Here is a 26,258-nt window from a genome sequence, read left to right as displayed (position 1 = left end):
CGTGACCCTGCCGGCCGGCTAGCAAAATCCACCCCACACTCACAGTGTCCGGCTTTTGTACGCTTGGTGTAGGCTCCGCCGGCCGCTTTTGCTCCTTTTCTCCTGCTCCTTCTGTCTCTCCCAACCCCGGACGCCCGGCTTCCTGGTTATATCTTCCTTGTTCTTTTCCTCTCTCCTTCCGCGGTTCAGCATGCAGGAAAAAGACGCCTTCTCACACGGTTTCCTGCCTCGCTTCCAACATTTCGCCACGCAGGCCATCCATGTGGGCCAGGAACCAGAGCAATGGACCTCCAGGGCTGTGGTGCCCCCCATCTCACTGTCCACCACGTTCAAGCAAGAGGCGCCTGGCCAGCACTCGGTGAGCTGGGTCTGTCTGGGGCTGCCCACAGTTGGGCGGGAAGAGAGGCTTATGAATTTAGAAGGCATGTAAGTAATTTATAAGATGACATATAAATTAGGAAAGCAACTGACAGACGTTTCGAGACTGTAATTCTTGCAGTATAGCTTTGTATCGGGTGGTCCAGTGATCGTATTTCTTTTGATGAGCAGGACTGGAAGGAGCTATTTGTCCACCTTGCCATAGAGATTTGGGCTGAAATCCACGTGATTTTGTCAAATTTGCCATTAAAAACCGAAGGTCATAACTTCTTTGAATTATCTTTAGCAGCATAAGTTTTAAAGTTGTAGTCCGGAGTCAGCTTAAAAAATACTAAGAGTCTGATAACCTGACTAGAATTAAGATTGTTCCCAGTACCTGCATTAATAGTTAATGAGTATCTACTATGTGCCAAATACATACTAGTATATACCATGTGTATTGCATGTATTGTCTCACCTAATGCTAACAAAAACCCTAGTCTGAACTGAATTCTCATTTTTTCCAATAAAACAGCTGAGATTTAGGGAGTTAAGTATCTAGCCTTAAAGTAGTAAGTATTGGAGCTGGGATTCAAACTTTAGAAACTTTAGGTTTAAGAACCAACTCTTAGGCACTCAGCTACACTATGCTATCTCTAATAATGCTAGTAACAATTTAGCCTATTGCATCATTTAAGAAGTATGGCTTAGTGGTTAGGAACACAAGTCATGACTAGGCGTGGTAGTTTATACGCTTGTAATCCCAGCACTTTGGGAGGCCAATACAGGTGGATCACCTGAGGCCAAGGTCAGGAGTTTGAGACCAGCCTGGCCAACATGGTGAAACGCTGTCTCTACTAAAAATACAAAAATTAGCTGGGCATGGTGGTGGGTGGCTGTAATCCCAGCTGCTCAGGAAGCTTAGGCAGGAGAATCTCTTGAACCCAGGAGGTAGAGGTTGCAGTGGGCTGAAATCTTGCCATTGTACTCCAGCCTGGGCAACAAGAGTGAAACTCTAACTCAAAAAGAAGAAAAAGAAAAAAAGAGAACCAGAACACAAGTCAGAGGCTTGGTTTGAGTTCTGACCCCACTTTTTCTGAGCTGGGGGACCTTGGGCAAGTTAGTTAACCTATCAAAGCCTCTGACTGATCCTGTATAAATGTCGATAATAATTGTACCTACCACATAAGTTGTTGAGATGTATTTAAAACTGTATAGTACATAATAATTACTCAATGGTAATTTGTTTTTTCATGGTGTTCACATTTACACTATTTCCATTTGATCCTCAGAACAACCAGGTCTACTTTTTGTAGGAAAGGAACTGACCCAGAGTCATACATGAAAGATCTGTAAATCCTATGAAAGAGACTCGTTAATCACATAGCTTCTTTTTCCCTTTTGGTGGCATACTTGATGGATCTTGGAGAATTTAAAAGTTGCTGAGATTTGTAAGAATTAGTTAAATTCCAAAGACTGGATTATGCTTTGAAAACTACTTTAGTGTGTTCTATAAGTTGAGGAAAATCCTTATAGACAGTCCTGTGTTTTGTGATATAGAGTTCAAAGGCCATTTCTACAGCTGGCTTAAAATGCTCTTAACTACTGTATTTTGGAATCAAAATATGTACACAGCCTCTCTTTCAAACATGCAGTTTCTTGTGTAGGGCTTAATAAATGTGTAGCTGCCCAAGCTTTGGAACTTAGTGTAAAAGTTAACCATTCGGATGTGATATTAATAGTTAAATATTTCCAGAAAACCAGCAGAGATGGTTAAATCCATAAAAACTCTGCTTAATTTTTTTTTTTTTTTTGAGACAGAGTCTTGCTCTGTTTCCCAGGCTGGAGTGCAGAGGCGTGATCTTGGCTCACTGCAACTTCCCCGCCTCCTGGGTTCAAGCAATTCTCCTGTCTCAGCCCCGACTAGTAGCTGAGATTACAGGTGCACACTACCACGTCTGGCTAATTTTCGTTTTTTCAGTAGAGATGGGGTTTCACCAAGTTGGCCAGGCTGGTCTCAAACTCCTGACCTCAGGTGATCCACCCACCTCGGCCTCCCAAAGTGTTGGAATTACAGGGGTGAGCCACCTCACCTGGCCTCAACAAAACCTTTTTTTTGAGACGGAGTCTCACTCTGTCACCAGGCTGAAGTGCAGTGGCATGATCTCCACTTACTGCAAACTCTTACCTTTCCGGTTCAAGTGATTCTTCTGCCTCAGCCCCCACTAGTAGCTGAGATTAAAGGTGTGCGCCACCACACTGGCTACTTTTTGTTTTTTTAGTAGAGATGGGGGTTCACCATGTTGTCCAGGCTGGTCTTGAACTCCTGACCTCAGGTGATCCACCTGTGTCGGCCTCCCAAAGTGCTGGGATTTCAGGTGTGAGCCACTGCACCTGACTCAAAACTTTTAAAAGTTATTATTATTAATACTGGGAGCTTCTGAATCAGAAACAAAGGTGAAAAGAGTGGTAGTATTTTGTTTTGTTATGTGTTATATAAAGCAGAGGGAGAAAATTATAGGACTTCTAATTAATGTTCAAATCCTAGGTTTACGCTCTGGCTTTGACACTTCCTAGGTACTATTACATTTGACTTCACTTTTCTCAAAGCCAGTTATAAGAATTAATAGAATGACAGGATGATTATAGATAGCAGGGTGCCATATGTGTAAAAGGAGCATAATGCAAATTTTTAAAAAGTATTGTGTGGAGCTGTTTTGCCAGGAATTGCTCCCTGTGTTTTGAGTCACCTTTGTAGGGCCAAGATGTGAATGAACGCTGAGTATTTGTAGGATCTGATCACAACTTCCTGTTGTATGCTAAATAGAGCTTGAATCAGCCTGAGGAGGTGGCTCATACCTGTAATCTCAGCACTTTGGGAGGCCAACGTGTGGAAGGGTTGCTTGAGGCCAGGAGCTCAGGATCAGCCTGGGCAACATAGCTAGGCTGCCTCTAGAAAAAATAAAATTAGAATATTAGTTAGGCATGGTGATGTGCACCTGTAGTCCTAGCTACTCAGGAGGATGAGATGGGAGGATTGCTTAAGCCCAGGAGTTTGAGGCTGCAGTGAGGTATGATTGATTCACTGTACTCTAGCTTGGGCAATAGAGTGAGGCCCTATCCATAAAAAAAAAGAAAGAAACTTGTATCACTTAATCACTTATTTCATGGGAAATGAAATACAGGTTAGAATTAGGTTTATTCTATTGTCTCATGCAAGTCACTTTTCCTAATGTTTCCAGATTAATGAAGAAAGGTGAGTCTAACGTAATAAAAATACTACTAATAAAAAATGCTATTTATTTAGTGATTAGCATGTGCTAGGAAACATGCAGCGAATCCGTGCATTATCTCATTTTATCATCATAACAATTTTATGAACTAGATGTCTCTGTTATTCCCATTTTACAGATATTGAGATTGACTCTTGGAAATGTGAAGCAATTTACCTAGTGTCATGAAGCTTATAAGTGGCAGTACAGAATTCACATAGAGTTTATTTGACTTCAGAGCCTCTTCACTATAGCCACAGCAGTGTTCTCCTTTGTGTAATAGCAAGACATATCATGACTAAAGAATAGAAACTCGATATGGTAGGGTGAAACTGTAGTTGTCTATGTTAGGACTCTAATAATAAACTTAAGTCTCTTAGGATGAACTTGAACTTGTTTTCTTCAGGGTTTTGAATATAGCCGTTCTGGAAATCCCACTAGGAATTGTCTGGAAAGAGCAGTGGCGGCACTGGATGGAGCTAAGTACTGTAAGTAATTTCTATTTCACAGTCTAGAATCGATTTTTAAATGTATAGAGAAAACCATAGAGGCACAGAATGTCGAACTGAAAAGAAACAGGTTTGCTAGTTGAAAACTGCTGTTCTACTGACTTTGAATTCTTTGCCCAAGGTCCCTCAGTATAATATGCATGTGTGTAATCATCAGGTTAAAATATATATAAATAAAGGAAAAATGAATAAGGGAAATAATTCACATGAATACTACATTTATTATGTATAAATACTATCAGTATAAATAAATAAGTGGAAATGAAGTTCAATAACACTACCTATTAGAATATAAACTCTTTTTTTGAGACAGGGTCTCTCTCTTTGTTGCCCAGGCTGGAGTGCAGTGGTGTGATCTCTGCTCACTTCAACCACCTCCTCCTGGGTTGAAGTGTTTCTGGTGCCTCAGCCTCCTGAGTGGCTGGCATTATAGGCATACACCACTACAGCTGGCTAATTTTTTTTTTTTTTTTTTGAGATGGAGCCTTGCTCTTGTTGCCCAGGCTGGAGAGCAATGGCACGATCTCGCCTCACTGCAACCTCCTCCTTCTGGGTTCAAGTCATTCTCCTGCCTCAGCCTCCTGAGTACCTGGGATTACAGGCATGCATCACCACCCCCGGCTAATTTTTGTATTTTTAGAAGGGACGGGGTTTCACCATGTTGGCCAGGCTAGTCTCAAACTCCTCACCTTGTGATCTAATTGCCCCAACCTCCCAAAGTGCTAGGATTACAGGTGTAAGCCACTGCACCCGGCTAGCACTAAGGTTTATTAATCCGTGCTAATGTACTCTCAGGGATTAGGGATTAACTACCTAAACCTTTTTTTTTTCATGGAGGGAGTCTTATGTATTCATTGTCATTACATTTATTAGACAAATCTCAGGTCTGATGGTGACTTTTGTTAAAATATTGCTGAACTGCATATTCATATAATAAATGTATGATTCATATCTTAGCTCTATTCTTTATGTTTGAATTTTTTTTTTTTTTTGGGGACGGTGTCTTGCTCTGTCACCCAGGTGGAATGCAGTGGCGCAGTCTCAGCTTATTGCAAACTCCGCCTTCTGGGTTTAAGCAATTCTCCCACCTCAGCCTCCCTAGTAGCTGGGATTATAGGCGTGTGCCAACATGCCTGGCTAATTTTTATATTTTTAGTAGACACAGAGTTTCACCTTGTTGGCTAGGCTGGTCTCTAACTCCTGACCTCAAGTGATCCACCTGCTTTGGCTTCCCAAAGTGCTGGGATTATAGTCATGAACCACCATGCCTGGCCTGAAATTTCTTTAGTTTGCTATTTTTAAACTGTAATTTAACTGATAATAGGTCTTTTATCTCAGATATTTGTAAAGAATTATTTCCGTAAAGTGTTTCAGAGAAATGTTATAACCAAGGCAAAATTGACGTTAACACAAAAGTGTCTGCCCACATTATATATTTTTTATTTTAAAGATATCTTATTCTTTAAATAGAAAGGGAGATTTTGTAATGGTATTAATCACGGGCCTCCGGCAACTCAGCCATCATGGCTGTCCTATCTGCATTGAAGTAAGTCAGGTAAATACTGGAGATGTTTTTTAACCTTTAGGTCTAACCTTTCAGCTTACTCTAACTGTATTTTTATTTTAGGTTTGGCCTTTGCTTCAGGTTTAGCAGCCACTGTAACTATTACCCATCTTTTAAAAGCAGGAGACCAAATTATTTGTATGGATGATGTGTATGGAGGTAAGTGACTCCTCTTGTTTATATTGTGTAAACTTGTATTTTACAGATAATAAAGTGAGCTCTGAATTATATTAACAATGTTGCCAGTATTTGTGGTTATTTATTATATTTTACAGGTGTGACAGGCACCTCAGACTTGGCAAAAGAAGAGCATAAACACTTAGGGTCCACGTTCTGGAACTGCTTATAAAAGAGATTATTTATTTATTTATTTGTTTATTTTGACACAGGATCTTGCTCTGTCAACCAGGCTGGAGCGCAGTGGTGCGACTTCAGCTCACTGCAGTCTCTACCTCCTGGGTTCAAATGGTTCTTGTGCCCCAGCCTCCTGAAAAGCTGGGATCAGAGGTGTGCGCCACTACACACAGCTAATTTTTATATTTTATGTAGAGACAGGGTTTCGTTGTGTTGGTCAGGCTGGCCTGGAACTCCTGAGCTCAAGTGATCCCCCCTTCCTGGCCTCCCAAAGTTTTGGGATCTCAGGCTGAGCCACCTCACCAAGTTAGAGATTATTTAGTAAGAATAGTATTTAAGCTGCTAGAATGAATATCTAGGACCTGATCAACTTGCAGCCACATTGTGCTCTAGAGAAGATAAGGTTTAGAGAGACAGTGTTCTCCTGTAACTTAATTTTTACCTGTAATAACGGTAAACTACAACCTAGGTTACTCCAAGAGCTCCACCCTGCACATTCCCTCTTGCTTTTTATTTTTTGTTTCGTTCCAGGGAAACTTTTGAAAATTTGTTAAGAGATATGGGCCTCTTTTCCCAAAAAAATGTTCTTAAGACTGTACTCAGCAATTAGCATTTCATTTTAGGAGTCTCACCGATTGAACCCCTGAAGCCCATTTATTTAGGGAGATCCAAATTTAAGAACTTCCATTCGAAAGAGATTAAATGTTAGCTCTTTAAAGTGGTGAATGTGGAGAAGACAGGATTGCCATTGCCTTTAAGCCCATTGATTTTTGTGTTTAAAAGAAAAGCAAGGAATTTTGTGAATATACATATACATCTATTCTAGATGCTTCCAAATAATTAAAATGTGATTTCTAGAATATTATCATTTTATCTATTTCCTATCTGAACAAAAAGTTAAATCACCTAGTCCTTTAAAACAGCTGTCCCCAACCTTTTTGGCACCAGGGACCAGTTTTGTAGAATACAATTTTTCCAAGGGAAGGGGGATGGTCTCAGGATGAAACTTTTCTACCTAAGATCATCAGGCGCTATTTAGATTCTCATAAGGAGCATGCAACCTAGATCCCTTGAAAGTTATATTGTTATAAGGAGTGCACAACCTAGATCCCTCTCATGAGTAGTTCTCAGTAGGGCTCCTCCTGTGAGACTCTGATGCTGCCGCTGATCTGACAGGAGGCTGAGCTAAGAGAGTCCTAGTGCTCACCTGCTGCTCACCTCCTGCTGTGCAGCTGGGTTCCTAACAGACCATAAACCTGTACCTGTCTGTGACCTGTGGGTTGGGGACCCCTGCTTGAAAGGAAGATACTGTTAGTAATCATTTTAGAGTTCAGAAATTAGCACAATGCTTTGTATTTTATCTTAGTTTCTTTTTTTTTTTTTTTTTTTTTTTTTTTTTTTTGAGACGGAGTTTCACTGTTTTTACCCAGGCTGGAGTGCAATGGCGTGATCTCGGCTCACCGCAACCTCCACCTCCTGGGTTCAGGCTATTCTCCTGCCTCAGCCTCCTGAGTAGCTGGGATTACAGGCATGCACCACCATGCCCAGCTGATTTTTTGTATTTTTAGTAGAGATGGGGTTTCACCGTGTTGACCAGGATGGTCTTGATCTCTTGACCTCGTGATCCACCCGCCTCGGCCTCCCAAAGTGCTGGGATTACAAGCATGAGCCACCATGCCCGGCCCTTAGTTTCTTTTTCTAAAATTCCTTTTCTATTTATTTATTTTATATTCCCAGACTTGAGACAGTTTATTATCTTAGTTTCTTATATTAACACTTGAATTGAAATTATAGACATCTCAAACCTTTAGATACTTTTATAATGCATTATAAAAGCCTCATGGAAAACATAGGTATAAAATTCTGAAAATTGTTGATTTTTAAGAACTCTTCACATTATTTTTCAATTTTATATTACCTTGGGTCAGACTACATACCATCAAAAGTCTAGTTTCTCATTAATGACAGAATATTCTTTTGTTGTTGTTGTTATTATCAATATCAAGTTTTTCTTTAAGTTTTTATGTGTAAAAATGAAGTCTAGGAGTGTTTATAAAAAATATTCTAAGTCAAATGATTTATCTTATTTCACTGTAAAAATCTGGTAGTTTGATTTATACTGTCTCATTTTATTGATCAAAACTTTCAGAACTGCCGGGCGCAGTGGCTCACGCCTGTAATCCCAGCACTTTGGGAGGCCGAGGTGGGTGGATCACGAGGTCAAGAGATCAAGACCATCCTGGTCAACATGGTGAAACCCCGTCTCTACTAAAACTACAAAAAATTAGCTGGGCATGGTGGCGCGTGCCTGTAATCCCAGCTTCTCAGGAGGCTGAGGCAGGAGAATTGCTTGAACCCAGGAGGCAGAGGTTGCGGTGAGCCGAGATCGCGCCATTGCACTCCAGCCTGGGTAACAAGAGCGAAACTCCGTCTCAAAAAAAAAAAAAAACAAAAAAAACTTTCAGAACTACGCAACAAAAAGATCGAAAAAGTACAACGAATAGTAACCAATTCTTTTCCATTACAAAGTATATTGAAATTTATTTTGAATATTTCATTGACATTGGTTCATTTAATTTAGAGTTGAGAACTAGGTAGAAATTGTTAAAAAAGATAAGATGTTTCAGGAAGCATGCCACTTAGTGGAAGTTCGATGTTTTGAGAAACATTATTTACTTCATATTACTTTTGGATCTCAAGTGTGTCTTATTTGACTCTTTAACCTTTAAAGTCCAAACCTTATTATTCTTTACTATATCAGATAGCCAAACTCTTTAACCAAACTAGAATTGCTTTTAGTTGCATTTTTCTTGGTGACTGAGAGTTCCCTATATTTTGTAAGTGTTTATAAGTAGAAGGTTAACATTTATACGTGAATGTTTCTTAATGCAATGTTCTTTCCATTTTATCTGATTCTCTTCTGCCTCAGGTTCAAACAGGTACTTCAGGCAGGTGGCATCTGAATTTGGATTAAAGATTTCTTTTGTTGACTGTTCCAAAATCAAATTACTAGAGGCAGCAATTACACCAGAAACTAAGGTAACTCAGCTAGTTTTCAGTTTTGCCTGTTTTTCCTGTGATGTTTTGTTTTTCGACATTTCTGTTTACTAGATGATATAATTTAATGTGAATAACAAATTTTATTATATGCCATTGGAAACATCAACAAGATTAAGATAGACTGTCATCTCTACGGTATTATAGCATAATGGTGGTACATGATTTCTGGAGTGGAATTCAAATTTTAATTCTGTATCTTAGTTGGTATATTATCTTGGCCAAATTATGTAACCAAAGTCTCAATTTCTTCATTTGCAGAATGGAGATAATTATACCAGTTTTATAGAGAGGGGAGTGTGAGAATCAGATGAGATAATGCATGTGAAATGCTTTGTATAGTTCCTGGATACATAGTAATTGTTAAAAAAAATTTCTATGCAGGAGCACAGAAATTCTCAATGACATATTGAGACAATTTCTATGCAGGAGGAGTAATTCTCAATGACATAGCCAAAATAGTATTGGTAAAGGAAGTCATCACAAAGGATTATAGAAAAGGAAGCCTGCCAAATCCCGAAACCCTAAGCACAGTGGCTTTGCTGGGCTGTAAGGGGTACTGCCCAGATACTAGTTAGATGTAGAGAATGGGCCACAAGCAATCTTTAGCTTCCATCCTGGGAAGTTTGTATGCCTCCGGAAGGTGTTTTGTGCCTGAGTGAATAGCATATGTGATATTCTTTCTTGGGGCCTCATTTAAATTCTGTGTGGATAAAAGAAGGACTAGTGTCTTTTATAAGTCAGCTGTTTACAACATTTTGCTAATGATTAAAATGTTAGAATTGTACCCAAGATTATGTTGCACTGAACACTAAAAAATGAATGCCTTTTCATGTACAAATAATTACTTTGCACATTAACATGGGTGAGCTTTCGGTAATTAAGTTGTTTCTTTATCTTGCTTGGGAGAAAAGACACATTAAAATAGTTGGTCTGAGTCTTTTTTTTTTTTTGAGACGGAGTCTTGCCCTGTCACCCAGGTTGGAGTGCAATGGTGTGATGCTCACTGCAACCTCTGCCTCCTGGGTTGAAGCGATTCTTCTGCCTCAGCCACGCAAGTAGCTGGGATTTCAGGTGCCTGCCACCATGCCCAGCTAATTTTTGTATTTTTAGTAGAGATGGGGTTTCACTATGTTGGCCAGGCTGGTCTTGAACTCCTGACCTTGTGATCTGCCCGCCTTGGCCTCCCAAAGTGCTGGGATTACAGGTGTGAGCCAGTACGCCTGGCCCTAGTCTGAGTCTTTCTAAGGGAGGAAAGCAAATTATGAGTATAGTAAATCTTGTCAACAGAACTTTATATAGCACTCTACCAACTTGAATTAATGCATTTTCCTTCCTAAAATATCAGGTTTTTCATTTGAAGTAGAATGTTTAAGTCCATGTAAAACCTACCTTTTATTTATTTAGTTATTTTTACTTTTTAAAATTATTAGTAGGAATAATACATCTTTAGCAGGAATAATTTTTATAAATTCTTTAAATAATTCAAGATTTTTGTTAGAATATATATGGTTTTAACCATCTTATCTTTTCCATAGTGAAACTTTAAAGTCAGAAGAGTATTCAACCAGACCCTTTGCCCATTTAAATAATAGGTAATAATAAAGAATCAGCTGGGCACAGTGGCTCACTCCTGTAATCCCAGCACTTTGGGAGACTGAGGCAGGGGTATTGCTTGAGCCAGGAGTTCAAGGTACACAGCGAGACCCTTTCTCTGCAAAAAAAAAAAAAAAAAAAAAAAAATTGGCTGGGCGTGGTGGCTCATGCCTGTAGTCTCAACTACGGGGGAGGCTGAAGTAGGAGGATCACTTGAGCCTGAGAGGTCAAAGCTGCAGTTAGCTGTGGTCATGCCACTGCACTCCAGCCTAGGCAACAAAGCGAGGCCCTGTCACTTAAAAAAAGTAAGGAATTCAATATAATGGCATTTTGTTCAATAAATAGAATTCTTTTCTTTGGTCTTCTTGATAACTATCAAGCATCTACCATGTACCTGAATTGTGGTAGGTTTTGAGATATAAAGGTCATTGTTACTTTTTTAAGTAGGCACCAACCAGGTTTTCTGTTGTGGGTGTCATTTTTCTTCTTTAGTCTAAAGCCTGTGCTCTTCAAGTCTTAGGTCCTTATTCTATAGTTTCTAGGGTTTCTGGCATTATTTAAGTTCATATTAAATATATTTTTGGCATCGTAGGGATAATTCTCTTTCATTAAAACTCTAAGATGTATTCTTACACAATCTATGTTATTTATCTTTGAGAACAAAATTTCCAGACACTGAGCTGTGTCTTTGGAATATACTCTCTTTTTAAAGAAAAATACAATAATTAACTTTAGTACTTTTCTGTTGATATGTACATTATCTTATTTGATCTTTACAAAAATTCTGTAAGGTAGGTATTACCAACCCCATTATACAATAGGATATATTACATACCTATGGCATCAGAAATTTGTAGGTGAGGCTACTATTCATTTTTGAATCTCCCAACATCAACATCCATGCATTTCTATTATATAATGTAGCTTCTCAGATTGTTAATAATATATGAGATGTATGTTTGTAAAGTATATTTTTATAAACTATTGCTATTTACTGAATGATTTTAGCTTGTTTGGATTGAAACTCCCACAAATCCCGTCCTGAAGATGACTGACATTGAAGCATGTGCACATATTGTCCATAAGCATGGAGACATTATTTTGGTTGTGGATAACACTTTTATGTCGCCCTATTTCCAGGTAAATGAAAATAATTTTTTTTTGGCACATAAATCTGTAATTAGGAGAAAAAGGACTTGCTGAAATTAAAATCATGATCAAACTCATGAAATCTAATTATAATTAATTATTTACTGGGCAGAGAATTAAATTTGGACTTTTTCTACCATGAGATAATATCATTTCAAACCTATGTTAATATCCTCTGTGGTACTTTGTGTTTTTTATTAAAGCTTACCAGTTCTTTTAGGATGTGTAAACTCTTAAGGCATGGCCTTATTATGTGATCGAATCTGCTAATATGTTATACATAGTAAGGACTTGAATGTTTACACATTGGTTACAAATCAGCCATATTTTTCCGTCACCTTGAATATTTTTAATATATATATTATAAAAGAAAAGTGATGCTCAATGATTTCAGTATATGTAAAGCATATTATATCTCTTATTTCTTCTAGTTTTTATTCCTTCAGCACTCCAAATGCTGTGTCTAGATCTCTTTAACTTATCATTATTTTGAACTTTTACTTTATTTATTTTACTTTATAGCTGTAAGTATTTATAGCACTCTTGTGTTAGCCTCTTTGGGTTGCCATAACAGAATACCATAAACTGAGTGGCTTATAAACAGCAATTTATTTCTCACAGTTCTGAAGGCTGGGAAGTCCTCAATCATAGTGCTAGCAGATTCAGTGCTCGCAGATTCTCGTTATGTCCTCATATGATAGAAGAGACAAGACAGTTCTCTGGGGCCTCCTTTTTCAGGGTACTATATTAGTCCATTTTCACACTGCTCTAAAGAAATACCAGAGACTGGGTAATTTATAAAGAAAAGAGGTCTAATTACAGGAAGCATGATGCTGGCATCTGCTTGGCTTCTGGGGAGGCCTCAGAAAACTTACAATAATGCTGGAAGGCAAAGGGGGAGCACACACATCACATGGCCAGAGTAGGAGCAAGAGATAACAAGGAGGAAGGTGCTACACACTTTTAAACAACCAAATCTCACAAGAACTCACTCACAATTGTGAGGACAGACCCAAGGGGAGATGGTGCTAAACTATTCATGATATGGCCACGCCCATAAACCAGTCACCTCTCTCCAGGTCCCACCTCCAACATTTGTGGATTACAATTCAGCGTGAGATTTGGTGGGGACACAGATCCAAACCGTATCAGGCACAAATCACCCTAATCACCTCCCAAAGACCCACCTCCTAATAACATCACACCAGTGATTAGATTTCAACCCGTGAAGTTTGGAGGACACAAATGTTCAGACCATAGCATCTCTCTTTAAGTGTTTCTTTCTCTACCTGGCCCTCTGCATTTGCTTCTTCCCCAGACCACCCCTCCCATACATCCTCCATCCTTTATTTTTTTTCTCTGTCTTTTTTCTAGTTTCATCCTGTTTTCTGTTTTGCTTTCTTTTGTAGATCCCTTTGGGATCTCTTTATAATTAACTTGTTTCCTGCCTTTTCCCCACAGGCTCTCCCTCTGTTTCCTCTGAGTAACCCAACTCTTCCTTTCCTTGTTAGGAATTACCTTCTTCCTGCCTGTACCTTGTCACATTCCTCATGCCAATGATTGGAATTTGCTTCATTTCAGTTTGGATTATTCTAGTTGAATTACTCAGAATCATATCATCCCTTAGTAGCCACATGTGTTGTTTCCATAAGCAAATCTCTTCCTTAAAAAAATTGTCTCATTATCTTACCTTCATGAAAACTGAATATATTCTCTTTCTTCCCAGTCTTTTGTATTCTGGATCTTCTGTAAGTCTCACGAAAGGCAAAATAGACCTACCAGCATGAAGTTTCAGAGTAGCACTCTGGAGTCAGGCAGTCTGGGTATGAGTTCTGGCTCTACCAGCTTTTTAATCTGAGGGATCTGTCTTGTTTTTCTTAGTCCCCTTTGCTCACGAGTACAATAAGAGCCATTAAAGGTATTGATTTTATTGAGTTTGGGAAAGTATTTTGTATAATGCTTCCCTGGGTTATATAAAGTATGTAGCATGATTCTCAGCAGATAATGAGATCAACAGGTGTTAGTGATTTGGTTTTTATGTTTTCTTCTCTTTTGGCTGTAGAGTTTACAGAATGTTAGCACTAGAGAAAACCTTAGACCTCATCTACTTTTGACTCTATCCCTTTAGAGATGTGCAAACACATATGCAGACAGTGCTTTGGGCAATACTTTACCTAAAGCATCCTATTTTTGAAATACCCTAAATAAAATATTCCCATTGCCACCTATACTATCTTCCAAAGACTAAACAACTCTAGTGAGGTTAAAATACACAGACACACTTCTGTGTTTAGGAAAATGTAAATGGAAAGATGCTGACAATGTTTTTTTTTTTAAGACAGAGTCTTGCTCTGTTACCCAGGCTGGAGTGCAGTGGCGTGATCTTGGCTCACTGCAACCTCTGCCTCCCTGGTTCAAGCAATTCTCATCCCTCAGCCTCCCAAGTAGCTGGAATTGTGGAGATGTTCCACCATGCTCAGCTACTTTTTTTTTTTTTTTTTTTTTCAGTAGGTACAGGGTTTTGCCATGTTGGTCAGGCTGGGCTTGAACTCCTGGCCTCAAGTGATCCACCCACCTCAGCCTCCCAAAGTGCTCTGGGATTACAGGTGTGAGCCCCCATGCCCAGCAAATTTCTTTCTTTGTTGTTGTTTTTAAGGTAAAGTCTTGCTCTGTCACTCAGGCTGAAGTGCAGGGGCTCAATCATGGTCCATTGCAACCTGAAACTTCTGGTCTCAAGCAATCCTTTTGCTTTGGCCCCCTAAACTGCTGCAGGTGTGAGCCATCCCCCAACTCCCAGCCATCTAGATTTCTTATAATATTGAATACAATGTAAATGCCTTATAAATGGTTGTGATACTATATTGTTTAGGGACTAATGACAAGAAAAAAGTCTGTACGTGTTCATTATAGACACAACCATTCTTTTCTTTTTTTCAAATGTTTTTTATCCATGGTTGGTTGAATCCATGGATGTGAAATCCACACATAGGAAGGATAGAGTAATTAGGAATCAAGATCCTGACAAACCAAATGTGAATAATCACAGCATACATCATGAGGTTTTAATGATTAAAGATCTAAGCAGATTAGTTTATACTTAGTCTTCATAAAAATTGCTGAATGTTCATGTCAACCATTTTATGTGTTTTATGAGTCATAAAATACCAATGTCTCTACTGTAGGTAATAAATTTAGAGGCCTGCCAGCAACTGCTATAAAGAAACAGGTTCAAGAGACCAGTTGATCTGGGCTTATCTGCTGTTTCCAAGAAACTTGTGCCTTCAGATTAAATACTGGATTCAACACTACAATTTTCTTTGGAGGGAGGGAGGCAAAGGAGGGATAATATCAGAGATTAAAAAATTTTAAGATGTACATATTTTTGCAAAGTTAGTATTGATTAGAATAAGAATGGAATTTACAATTGTAAGTAGGCAGGTAATGAAGCATATTTTCAAATAGTTTCTCATTTAAAGTAAAAAACTTGTTTCTTTCAGCGGCCTTTGGCTCTGGGAGCTGATATTTGTATGTGTTCTGCAACAAAATACATGAATGGTAAGATGAGTACAGTGTACTTTGAATGATCTTTTCCTGGATATGTGGAAATAGCATAGGGTTTGGCTTTTGATCCCTTTTCTTTGATTATTTGTAAGTTTTTTTCTGTGACTTAGGTAGAAAGTAAAGAAAAATCCTTTGATTAAATAGAGGATTTCATTTATAGTACACAAAACCATGTTCACAATTTATGAGAAGAGGATTAAAATTTACTGTAAAAAGTTATGCTTTTATCTTGCTGACATCTTAAAGAAACATTTTGTTTTTATATGATTTTTATTTTATTGTTTTAGACACAGATTTTGCTACTCTCTGATTGAATAAAGTTTACTTAAACTTATTTTATACAGCTTTTTCCTTGAGAGTTTTTTCAAGTGAAAATCACATTATGGAAACTATAAAATAAAGAGTTAACGTAATTGTTTCTAGTGGAAATTTTTTTTTGTTTTTAGGCCACAGTGATGTTGTAATGGGCCTGGTGTCTGTTAATTCTGAAAGGCTCCATGATAGACTTCGTTTCTTGCAAAATTGTAAGTATTAAAAAGTCCAGATTCCCTATGATGTTCTCAGTGACTACATTTGATATTTATATTTCCACTAAGTGTTATGAAGTGATGGCATTCTAATAATTTATGAAGAAATGAAAAATAGAGGAGAAAAATTTTGATTTTATTATTTATTTGTTTATCTTTTTTAGATGGAGTTTCACTCTGTTGCCCAGGCTGGAGTGCAGTGGTGCGATCTTGGCTCACTGCAACCTTTGCCTCCTGGGTTCAAGCAGTTCTCTTGCCTTAGCCTCCCGAGTAGCTGGGTTTACAGGGGCCTACCACCACGCCCAGCAAATTATTTTTATTTTTAGTAGAGACAGGGTTTCACCAGGTTGACCAGGCTGGTCTTGAACTCCTGCCTTCAGGTGATCTACCCGCCTAGGCCTTCCAAAGTGTTGGGATTACAGGTGTGAGCCACTGAGCCCTGCTAACAAATTTTTTTCTGATTTTAGAGAAAAGTGTTATAAAAATAGTTATAGTGGCTGGGCAACAGTAGCTCATGCCTGTAATCCCAGCGCTTTGGGAAGCTGAGGCAGATGGATCACTTGAGCTCGGGAGTTTGAGACCCTCCTGAGCAACATGGTGAAAACTTTTCTCTACCAAAAATACAATAAAATTAGCCAGGTGCAGTGTTGCATGCCAGATACTCAGGAGGCTGAGGCAGTAGGATCCCTGAGCCTGGGAGGCAGAGGTTGCAGAGCTGACATTGAGCCACTGCAATCCAGCCTGGGCAACAGAGTGAGATCCTACCTCAAAAAGAAAAAAAAGATTATAGCATATTAAGGCTTTATGACATGATATAAGAAATGAGTTTTGTTGTTTTCATGTCCATCTTAATTATAATCATAATTTGATAAAGCTTTAGTGACTTTATAGTTTCAAGACTTAATGGATTTTTTTTCTTTTTAAAAATTATATTTGAAATGAAGGCTTTCATATACTACGCCTTTTATCTCAGGAATGATGGTTAATTTTAAATAGCACTTATCGCATAAACTTACATTTTTCAACAGATGTCTAAACACCATTTCCTGTTTACATTGCTTAGTTTATCTCCAGTATAGTTAAGGATTAAACCATTGCAATTTTGACAGGTAAGATGTAAACATAACTAGGAATAAAAATGTCCTCCAGGAGAGAAACCAAAACTTATTGCTTGATAAGTATCCTTTGGTTTATAAAAAGTAGAAATGAGGTATGTATCCTTGAGGTATGTGAAATCATTGGCTGCTTTGCACAAAGGCTAAATAGAATGTTTTAGAATATTCGGTAATTATAGGACTTGAACTGCTGTTTTTCTCTGTATGTTGAAATAATTTTTCGACGAAATACAAGGGTAGGCTATGCACAATTTTTGATTTTATTAAAATCATAGAAAGGACTATTTATCTTCATATTTGAGAAGTTTATATCATTGTGCTTTTACTTAGTTTTTAGCATATTATTTGCTTCCCCTCATTTTAAAGTAAATTTCTCTAAGCATATTCTATGCTTTGTGCTCGTGCTTCTGATTTGATATAGTATTTTCTTCCTAGAACTCAAACATTGAGCTTCACACCTAACTTCTGAGAGCCACTATAATGAAAAAGAGAAGCCAGATAATTTCTTGGCCATACCCTGCCTTCAGACTAACCCAGGATGTGTTCATTTCACAGCTCTTGGAGCAGTTCCATCTCCTATTGATTGTTACCTTTGCAATCGGGGTTTGAAGACTCTACATCTCCGAATGGAAAAGCATTTCAAAAATGGAATGGCAGTTGCCCAGTTCCTGGAATCTAATCCTCGGGTAGAAAAGGTCATTTATCCTGGTATGTTAATTTGATTTCTAAGCAGATATGCTTATACTAGGATATTAGCAGTTGTCCTGAGCATCGTGTTTATGTAACATTTATTTATAAGTTAGGTGCTTTCACTTATTGTTTATGTTCATTTATTATTATTCATTTATTATGTTCATTTATTATTGAGCTCTGAGGTGGGTCTGGCGGAAGGAAGATAGACATGGTCTCTACCCTTGTATTGCCTCTAGCCTAGTGGATGCTTGGATATTAGAAAACTAGTTTTATGCATTAGATGTTCCTATGGTGGTCTGTGATTTGAAGTCTTGTGTATGTCTATTCAAAGATTTTAACATTGGACTTCTCAGTTGATTTGCTTATAATCTTGTCAGTCTGCTATTCAGCACTAGCTCTCACTTTAATCTGATAAAGGTTTGTCCCAGTTGAGACTTGATATTAGGTGCCAAAATTCCCAAGGTTCTCTTTTTTTATTTTTATTTTTGAGATGGTATTTCACACTTGCCCAGGCTGGAATGCAATGGCACTATCTCGGCTCACTGCAAACTCCACCTCCCGGGTTCAAGCGATTCTCCTGCCTCAGCCTCCCAAGTAGCTGGGATTACAGGTGCCCGCCACCATGCTTGGCTATTTTTTGTATTTTTAGTAGAGATGGGGTTTCACCAGGTTGGTCAGGCTGGTCTCGAACCCCTTACCTTAGGTGATCACCTGCCTTGGCCTCCCAAAGTGCTGGGATTACAGGTGTCAGCCACTGTGTCCCAGCCATGAGGTTCTCTTCTGTTTTTGAATTCCTTCACCTCTGCCAGCATCTGGAAATGCTTTGTGGAGTTAGCTGACTTACATCTTAACTTTCTGAATTTATTTTTACCAGTCTTTTAAGCTGTGGTGGTCCTAAGTAGTTCTTTTCTTTTTAGATCCTTTTGAGGGATTTAGCCATGTAGTCTAGAATATATAGAAAAATTAAGACTGGTCCCTGTCCACAAGGAATTTAGGAAAACCAAAGCAGAAATACATACAAAACTAAATGCCCTATATGTACTTTAGGTAAAGAGCTATCGATTGGTATATATTTTAGATGGAGGGAGAGAGAAGTGTTTGAGCTGTGCCATGAAGAATGGGCAGCGTTGGTTAAAAGGGCATAGACAAAGTATTGGAGATTTATTCAGGAAATGTTTATTAATTGCCAGCTATGAGCCAGGCTTTGCACTAGGAACTGGGATCTAATTAGTCACAAAAGAAATGGATTTGCCCTCATGGAGCAACTCTGGTGGCTAAGACAGATAATAAGTGAGAAATTACAAGATATAATTAACAAGGGAAGTCCAGGTTGGAGGGACAGCATGTGCAAAGGCCCTGAGATGAAAGGAAGTGCACTGGTGCTGACATAAAGAAAGCTGAAGAGGGAAGAAGAGATGAGGCAATATGAAGCTGGAGAGATAGGGGCCCGAGCAAGCAGTCAGATGCGACCATGACATAATCCTCATCTTAGGCTTATTTGCAATTTATTTAAGCAGACAGTGAAAAATTCTCTCACACCCACAAAATTACATGTTTGTTTCTAAAATACGACTCTTATTATACCTTATGATTACAGGGCTGCCTTCTCATCCACAGCATGAGTTGGCGAAGCGTCAGTGCACAGGTTGTACAGGGATGGTCACCTTTTACATTAAGGGCACTCTGCAGCATGCTGAGATTTTCCTCAAGAACCTAAAGGTAACTTACAAAAGAGGTTTAAAATTTTAAGAGGTAAGGCCTCCTTATAGCAGTTCACCATCTCTCACTTCTACCCAACCCTGATAATGCTTTTGTATCTGCAGGTTATACTCATAAACCTCTTGCTTATGAAATGCATTGGTTGAAAATGACTTAAGCAACAATGGTACAGTAGCAGACATCGAAATGTGTTCATTTGCTTAACTCTCCACATACTGCAATCAATTTGAGAGACACAGAGTATTCCAATGCATTTATTTAAAAGTGAACCACTTTTTCAGATGAAATAGGTAAAACCTTGAAGTAGTGTGCAGTTAGTGCCCTGCACAAGGGCTGTTCTGAAATCCATCCTATGAATGGCTTTCCAAACCCTGTGCCTCCTAGGCTGCATCTGCCTGGGGTGAGGCCTTTGCCTAATTTTCAAAAGGCAGGGGGAGGCTCTCAGGGGCCTTGAGCAAGAGTCCTATCTGATTGCATATACTCGGCTTACCTTCAGCTCGTGTAGTTTAAATACTACAGTATAGATTAATAGAAAGCTGCCAGATTAGTTTAAGTGTTCCTGGTGTTACCCTAATTTAACTTTTAAAACATTTGCAAAGTTTTATGACACTATAACAGTCCACATAAAAACTGCTTTTTTTTTTTTCTCCTACTCCAGTAGGGAGTTAAAGAATGTATTTCATAAGTTATACATATTCATAAGGAAGTATGTATAACTTGGTATAGCTTGGTAAGCATTTAGAGACTTTTTTATTTAAGTGGTAACCACAGAGCAAAGTCTCAAATGCAATAATTTTTTTTTTTTTTTAGACGGAGTCTTGCTCTGTTGCCAGGCTGGAGTACAGTGGTGTGATCTTGGCTCGCTGCAACCTCCCAGGTTCAAGCAATTCTCCTGCCTCAGCTTCCCGAGTAGCTGGGATTACAGGCGCTTGCCATCACACCTGGCTAATTTTTGTATTTTTAGTAGACACAGGGTTTCACCATGTTGGCAAGGCTGGTCTGGATCTCCTGACCTCATGATCCACCTGCATAGGCCTCCCAGCGTGCTGGGATTATGGGCGTGAGCCACTGCCTCTGGCCACTTTTGTTTCTTTTCTTTTTTTTTTTTTTTTTTTTTTTGAGGCAGAGTTTTACTTTGTTCCCCAGGCTGGAGTTCAGTGGCAAGATCTCGGCTCACTGCAACTTCCACCTCCTGGGTTCAAGTGATTCTTCTGCCTCAGCTTCCCAAGTACCTGGGATTACATACAGGTATGTGCCACCATGCCCGGCTAATTTTTGTACTTTTAGTAGAGATGGGGTTTCACCATGTCGGCCAGGCTAGTCTTGAACTCCTGACCTCAGGTGGTCCATCTGCCTCGGCCTCCCAAAGTGTTGGGATTACAGGCGTGAGCCACTGTGCCTGGCCTAAAAACATTTATTTTTGGATTTTAGTATTTTTATTTTACTAGAAGATCTAAATTCATGTTTTCTTTGCTATAGCTATTTACTCTGGCTGAGAGCTTGGGAGGATACGAAAGTCTTGCTGAGCTTCCGTAAGTACAGTTTTGTTTTTCTGTGTATTTTAAACTTGATGTCAGCTTTAATGATAGAAAAAGAAATATGATAAGGTCAGGGATAATTCAAGATATTTAACAATAAGAATAGCATGGCATTAATCAGAATGGACTCTAACCCTGTCAAGATGGAGACCCTGGTAAAATCTCGTGGCTGGCTACTTGTTAGTGAGCAGGGCTACTTGTTAGTGAGTGGGCTACTTGTTAGCGAGCGGTGTCCTCTGAAATGTTGCTTCCTTCCTTGCTCTGTCAAAAAGAGATTCCAGTTGTAATTGTATTCTAGGATCTCTGACTTCTGACCTAACCTAGGGCCACATGTTCGACCCTACTCAGCCTTAGAGGGAACTGGAGACTTTGTACTAGAAAATGATTAGTGATTATCATTTATTGATTAACTGTCCCGCCAAGCATTCTGTTTTCAAGGCTCTTTGGGAAACAGAAAATGTGTTTCTGATGAAAAGCTTCCATGTCCTTGATTATTAGAAAAGAGCCCTGCTAGATATTGTCAAATCTGTTTGTTTTCTGTTCTCTGTGGGATAAACCTTTAATATCTCTATATTGTTTACAAGATAAATCTAAACCCCACCTTGGTACCAGGCCCTTCACCAACTAACCCAGTCAATTCATCTAATTTTATCAAAGCATCAGAGGATATTGGAACAAGAAGCAGCCTAAGATCATACAGTCCAACACCTTATTTTACAGGCAAGAAAACAAATATCCAGAGAGTTGAGCTGATTGACTCCGGTGTCACACAGGAACATGTTAGCAACTTCAGTCTTGGCTTTGCAACAGAAACAGTGAGAGGGGTAAAAAGAGCCTGGATCTGGATTTGAGATCTGCTTTCACCAATTAGTTAACCTTTTTTTTAAGGAGTTTTGTTCTTGTGGCTCATGCTGGAGTGTAATGGTGCAATCTCGGCTGAATGCAGCCTTCACCCCCAATGTTCAAGCCATTCTCCTGCCTTAGCCTCCTGAGTAGCTGGGATTACAGGCGCCTGTCACCACACCCAGTTAATTTTTTGTATTTTTAGTAGGGAGAGGTTTCACCATGTTGGCCAGACTGGTCTCTCAAACTCCTGATCTTGTGAACTGCCCACCTGGGCCTCCCAAAGTACTGGGATTGCAGGCGTGAGCCACTGCGCCCGGCTAGTTAACCTTTAAACTTCCATTTTTTAACACATACAATGGGATTAATAATTAGTGATTATTAGCCTGGTGCAATGGCTCATGCCTGCAATCCCTGTACCTTTGGGGAGGCTGAGGTGGGTGGATCACTTGAAATCAGGAGTTCAAGACCTGGCTTGGCCAACATGGTGAAACTCTGTCTTTACTAAAACACACACACACACGCGTGCACACACACACACACACACACACACACAATTAGCTGGGTGTGATGGTGCACACCTATAATCCCAGCTACTTGGGTGGCTGAGGCATGAGAATTGCTTGAATCCAAGAGATGAAGGTTGCAGGGAGCTGAGATTGCACCACTGCACTCCAACCTGGGTGACACAGCAAGACTCTGTCTCAAAACAAAACAACAATGAAAAATTAATGATTATTATTTATTAATTACCTGTCCTACCAAGCATTCCTGATATATATATAGCCTTTATTGTATGCTACTATGACCATATGTTGTAATTATTGCAGGGGTAAGTTAAGATCATAACCTATTTTTAACTGTACTAAATATATACAGTGTGTTTCTGTGCTTCATTTTCATAAACATTTATGGAATAACTTGTTATGTAAGTATTGTGTGGAGAAATAACAGGGCCCACCAAAGTTTAGGCCTATTTTCTGTCTTTATATAGGAGTTTACAGTTAGAAAGTTAGGAAGTCTCACAAAGTTAAAATAAAAATGTCCAAATAATGATTTCAAATAATTCGTGTAACACAGTTTTTTGTTAGTCTTTCTGGAAGACACCTGCTAGTAAGTTTGGATGCACAAGAGGGCACACTCAGCATGTGAAATGGGTTTGTTTTTCATAGTAATGAAATGTGTTACCTTAAGACTCTCATGTTTAAAAAAATTGTCTTAAAATAAATCTCTCCTGATTTATTTAGGGACTTTTGTTTAAAGTTGCTTGGCCCCTAGACACTCGGGTTTGGAATATAACCCCAATTTCAGAGGATGAGTGGATTTAGGTCAGGGCCTGTCTTTTCTATCACCCTGCATTCTGTGTCTCCCAACTCTGCTGCTAATAGTGCAGCATTGCAATAAGGGAGGGAGGAAGTGAAGCCAATGTGTATTAGCTTAGTCTTCCAGCCTCACAACACATGTAACTCTGTGACCTTAGAAAAGTTACTCATCCTCTCTACATCTCAATTTCCTTGATTGTAAAATGCAGGCAACACTCTACATAGCTCTTAGGTTTGTTGTGAGAACGTGGGAAAAAAGTCCCTAAGCTGATGCCCTGGTTCATACTAAGTATGAACCCAATAAATGTTAGCACCTGCTATGAACTATTACCTTTTGTTAGGCGTCTACTACATTCCAGGTGCTTAGAAGTGCTTTATACATGTTCCTTAAAATTAATGCCTGTGACAAACTTTTAAGACAGGTGTTATATCCAATTTTTATTCATTAAAAAAATGAATTAATGCACACAAACCACCTAGTAGAGTACCTGCCTCATGGTAAGCACACAGTAGGTATATCTATTATTATTTCAGATAAGGAAATAGGCACTGAGAATGAGTAACTTCTATAAGGCCACATAGCCAATATGGGAGGGGCTAAGATTCATACCGAAATTGGTTGGTCAGAAATAAGACCTGAGTTCTTATTTCTACATGTACCCACTCTTTTAAGGAATTATGAGTCTCCCAGGGCAGAACATTTTAAGATGGATGTTTGTGTGTAAAATCTTTAGTAGTGTGATAAAGGAAGATATCCATCACTCAGACCACAACTGAGATTTTTTTCCCCAAGGCTCTCAAGTAAGAGAGGAGAAAGCAGCTTAGGTATTGATTTTGCTGGTGGTGGGCAGGGAAAGGAAGAGTGGTTGGTTGTCATACACATACTGGGGGTAAGACACTAAGCCTCTCTTTCATGTTTCCTCACAGAAATTTCTCCTTCCCTTGAACTTGGCAGTCTTTTTGTCTATACTTGTTTGGCATTGTTTATATAGACTGTTTTGTTTTGTGAATTGTCATAGTTTTAGCTCTTGCTTTGTTATTTAGGGTAAAGAAAATATCTTACTCTTCTTTGTTTCCCAATTTTTTACTGCAGTGCTTGACATATTATGGGTGCTTTTCCTTTACATCTGTTGATCATTGTAATGAGCTGCCAGATAGTTTGAAAAATCCTTCAAGGACTCTATGCCAGGAGTTATATTGTGGAATTCTGAATGTTTAGTGGTTGCTACTAGTGATTCTTGGTGGTCTTTCTCTGATGTGAAGGAAGAAAGCCCAGTTCTGTCCCGGGAGTGGGGGACTACCAGGTTGCCTAAGGAGGGGTGAACCAGCCCAGGTCGGAAACGGAGCAGGTCAAAACTCCCGTGCTGATCAGTAGTGGGATCGCTCCTGTGAATAGCCACTGCACTCCAGCTTGGGCAATGTAGCGAGACCCCGTCTCTATTATAAAGAAAAAAAAATTTAAGAAAAAAAAAAAGGAAAGCCCGGTTCTGGATTGATCCAGAGGAAACTAATTATGACAGGCTCTTGGTCCAAGTAGCAGTCCTACAGGTTGGTCATGCGGTACATGATTTCTGGCCAAAGCCTCATTTAGGCAGGTTTTAAAATCTACACACTGGGGATGCTATGCCTTACCCTACTGGGGTGCTTGACACACAGTTTTATTATTTGGATTGATTATATCTTACTGGTGATATAAACAGGATAAAAAAAACTCTTGCTTTTCACTTAAAATCATGGCCAGAAGAGGTAAGTTTCATAGTTTTCTCAGTTTTTGGCTGTGAATTATAGGGGGCATGCAAAATTTGATATTTGGAGCATAAAAAATTTGAGGGCAATTTCTATTTATGAGACAGAAACATGCCTCCACGGACACAATACAGTGATCAAAATTTGCTCATGTCTTCTTTAGGGCAATCATGACTCACTCATCAGTTCCTAAGAAAGACAGAGATGTCCTTGGAATTAGTGACACATTGATTCGACTCTCTGTGGGCTTAGAGGATGAGAAAGACCTACTGGATGATCTAGATCAAGCTTTGAAGGCCGCAGTAAGTCTTATTATTGTGTGTGTGTGTGTATGTGTGTCTGCTTAATCTTGGACATGGGTGTAACTATATTTACAAAGAGTGGTCTTACTGTGAACGCTAAAGCTTTTCTGTTCCTATAAAAGACCAGGTGTATAAATGTACAGGGAGCTCAAAGTGCATATTTAAGCATGGTAGTAGGCTGGGTGCAGTAGCTCACGCCTGTAATACCAGCACTTTGGGAGGCAGAGGCGGGTGGATCACCTGAGGTTGGGAGTTCAAGACCAGCCTGACCAACAAGGAGAAACACTGTCTCTACTAAAAATACAAAATTAGATGGGCATGGTGGCGCATGCCTATAATTCCAACTACTCAGGAGGCTGAGGCAGGAGAATCGCTTGAACCTGGGAGACAGATGTTGCCATGAGCTGAGATCGCGCTATTGCACTCCAGCCTGGGCAGCAAGAGCGAAGCTCCATCTCAAAAAAAAAAAAAAAAAGGGATTGTAGTGATCAGAAAAAAGACTCCTTGAGGAGGTAAAGCTTTGGCCTATATGTTTAATAACATTTTTCTTGTGCACTGTTATTATAGCACCCTCCAAGTGGAAGTCACAGCTAATATTCCAGAGCTGCTATTAGAAGCTGCTTCCTGCGAAGATCAAATCTTCCTTGAGTAATTAAATGACCAATAATGAGCCTTTGCAAAATTTTCAAGTGAAAATTTTAAGGCACCTCATTCCCTTTCATAACTGTAATCCTCTTAGGGATCCTCTCTGTTAAAAAGTTTTCTGTAAGTCATAATTACAGAGCAATTCTGTTAATATCTTTTTGTTAATTTTGCTCTGTGTTTGCCTCTGAAGGAGGTGAGATTTGTGCTGCTTTGGGGGATCATGTTCTTTTTTCATGTCTAAGATTTATTTCACTCATGTTTACAATGTAATGGTAATTCATTTTTGATGTTTTGTGAAGAATTTAAATTTAAATGAATTTTCTTAAATAAATTGTGATTTTTTTTTGCATATTGTTGAAAAGAACATTAAAAACAATGGTTTACACTTA

General features: G+C 39.0%; 1 protein-coding gene across 1 annotated transcript; it reads left to right on the top strand.

Moving 5' to 3' along the window:
- On the top strand, positions 1-26,258 carry CTH (cystathionine gamma-lyase). Its single transcript, XM_032296624.1, has 12 exons — positions 1-358; positions 4,036-4,117; positions 5,766-5,861; positions 8,986-9,095; positions 11,718-11,849; positions 15,356-15,413; positions 15,866-15,943; positions 17,617-17,769; positions 19,352-19,473; positions 20,953-21,005; positions 25,086-25,224; positions 25,792-26,258. Exons 1-12 carry the CDS (start codon positions 191-193, stop codon positions 25,816-25,818), a joined length of 1,218 nt encoding a protein of 405 aa, XP_032152515.1. The 5' UTR covers positions 1-190; the 3' UTR covers positions 25,819-26,258.

This window comes from Sapajus apella, unplaced genomic scaffold (genome assembly GCF_009761245.1).
Source record: "Sapajus apella isolate SASKATOON/1434 unplaced genomic scaffold, GSC_monkey_1.0 scaffold36, whole genome shotgun sequence".
NCBI classification, from domain to species: Eukaryota; Metazoa; Chordata; class Mammalia; order Primates; family Cebidae; genus Sapajus; species Sapajus apella.
This window is presented reverse-complemented; position numbering and strand designations above follow the sequence as displayed.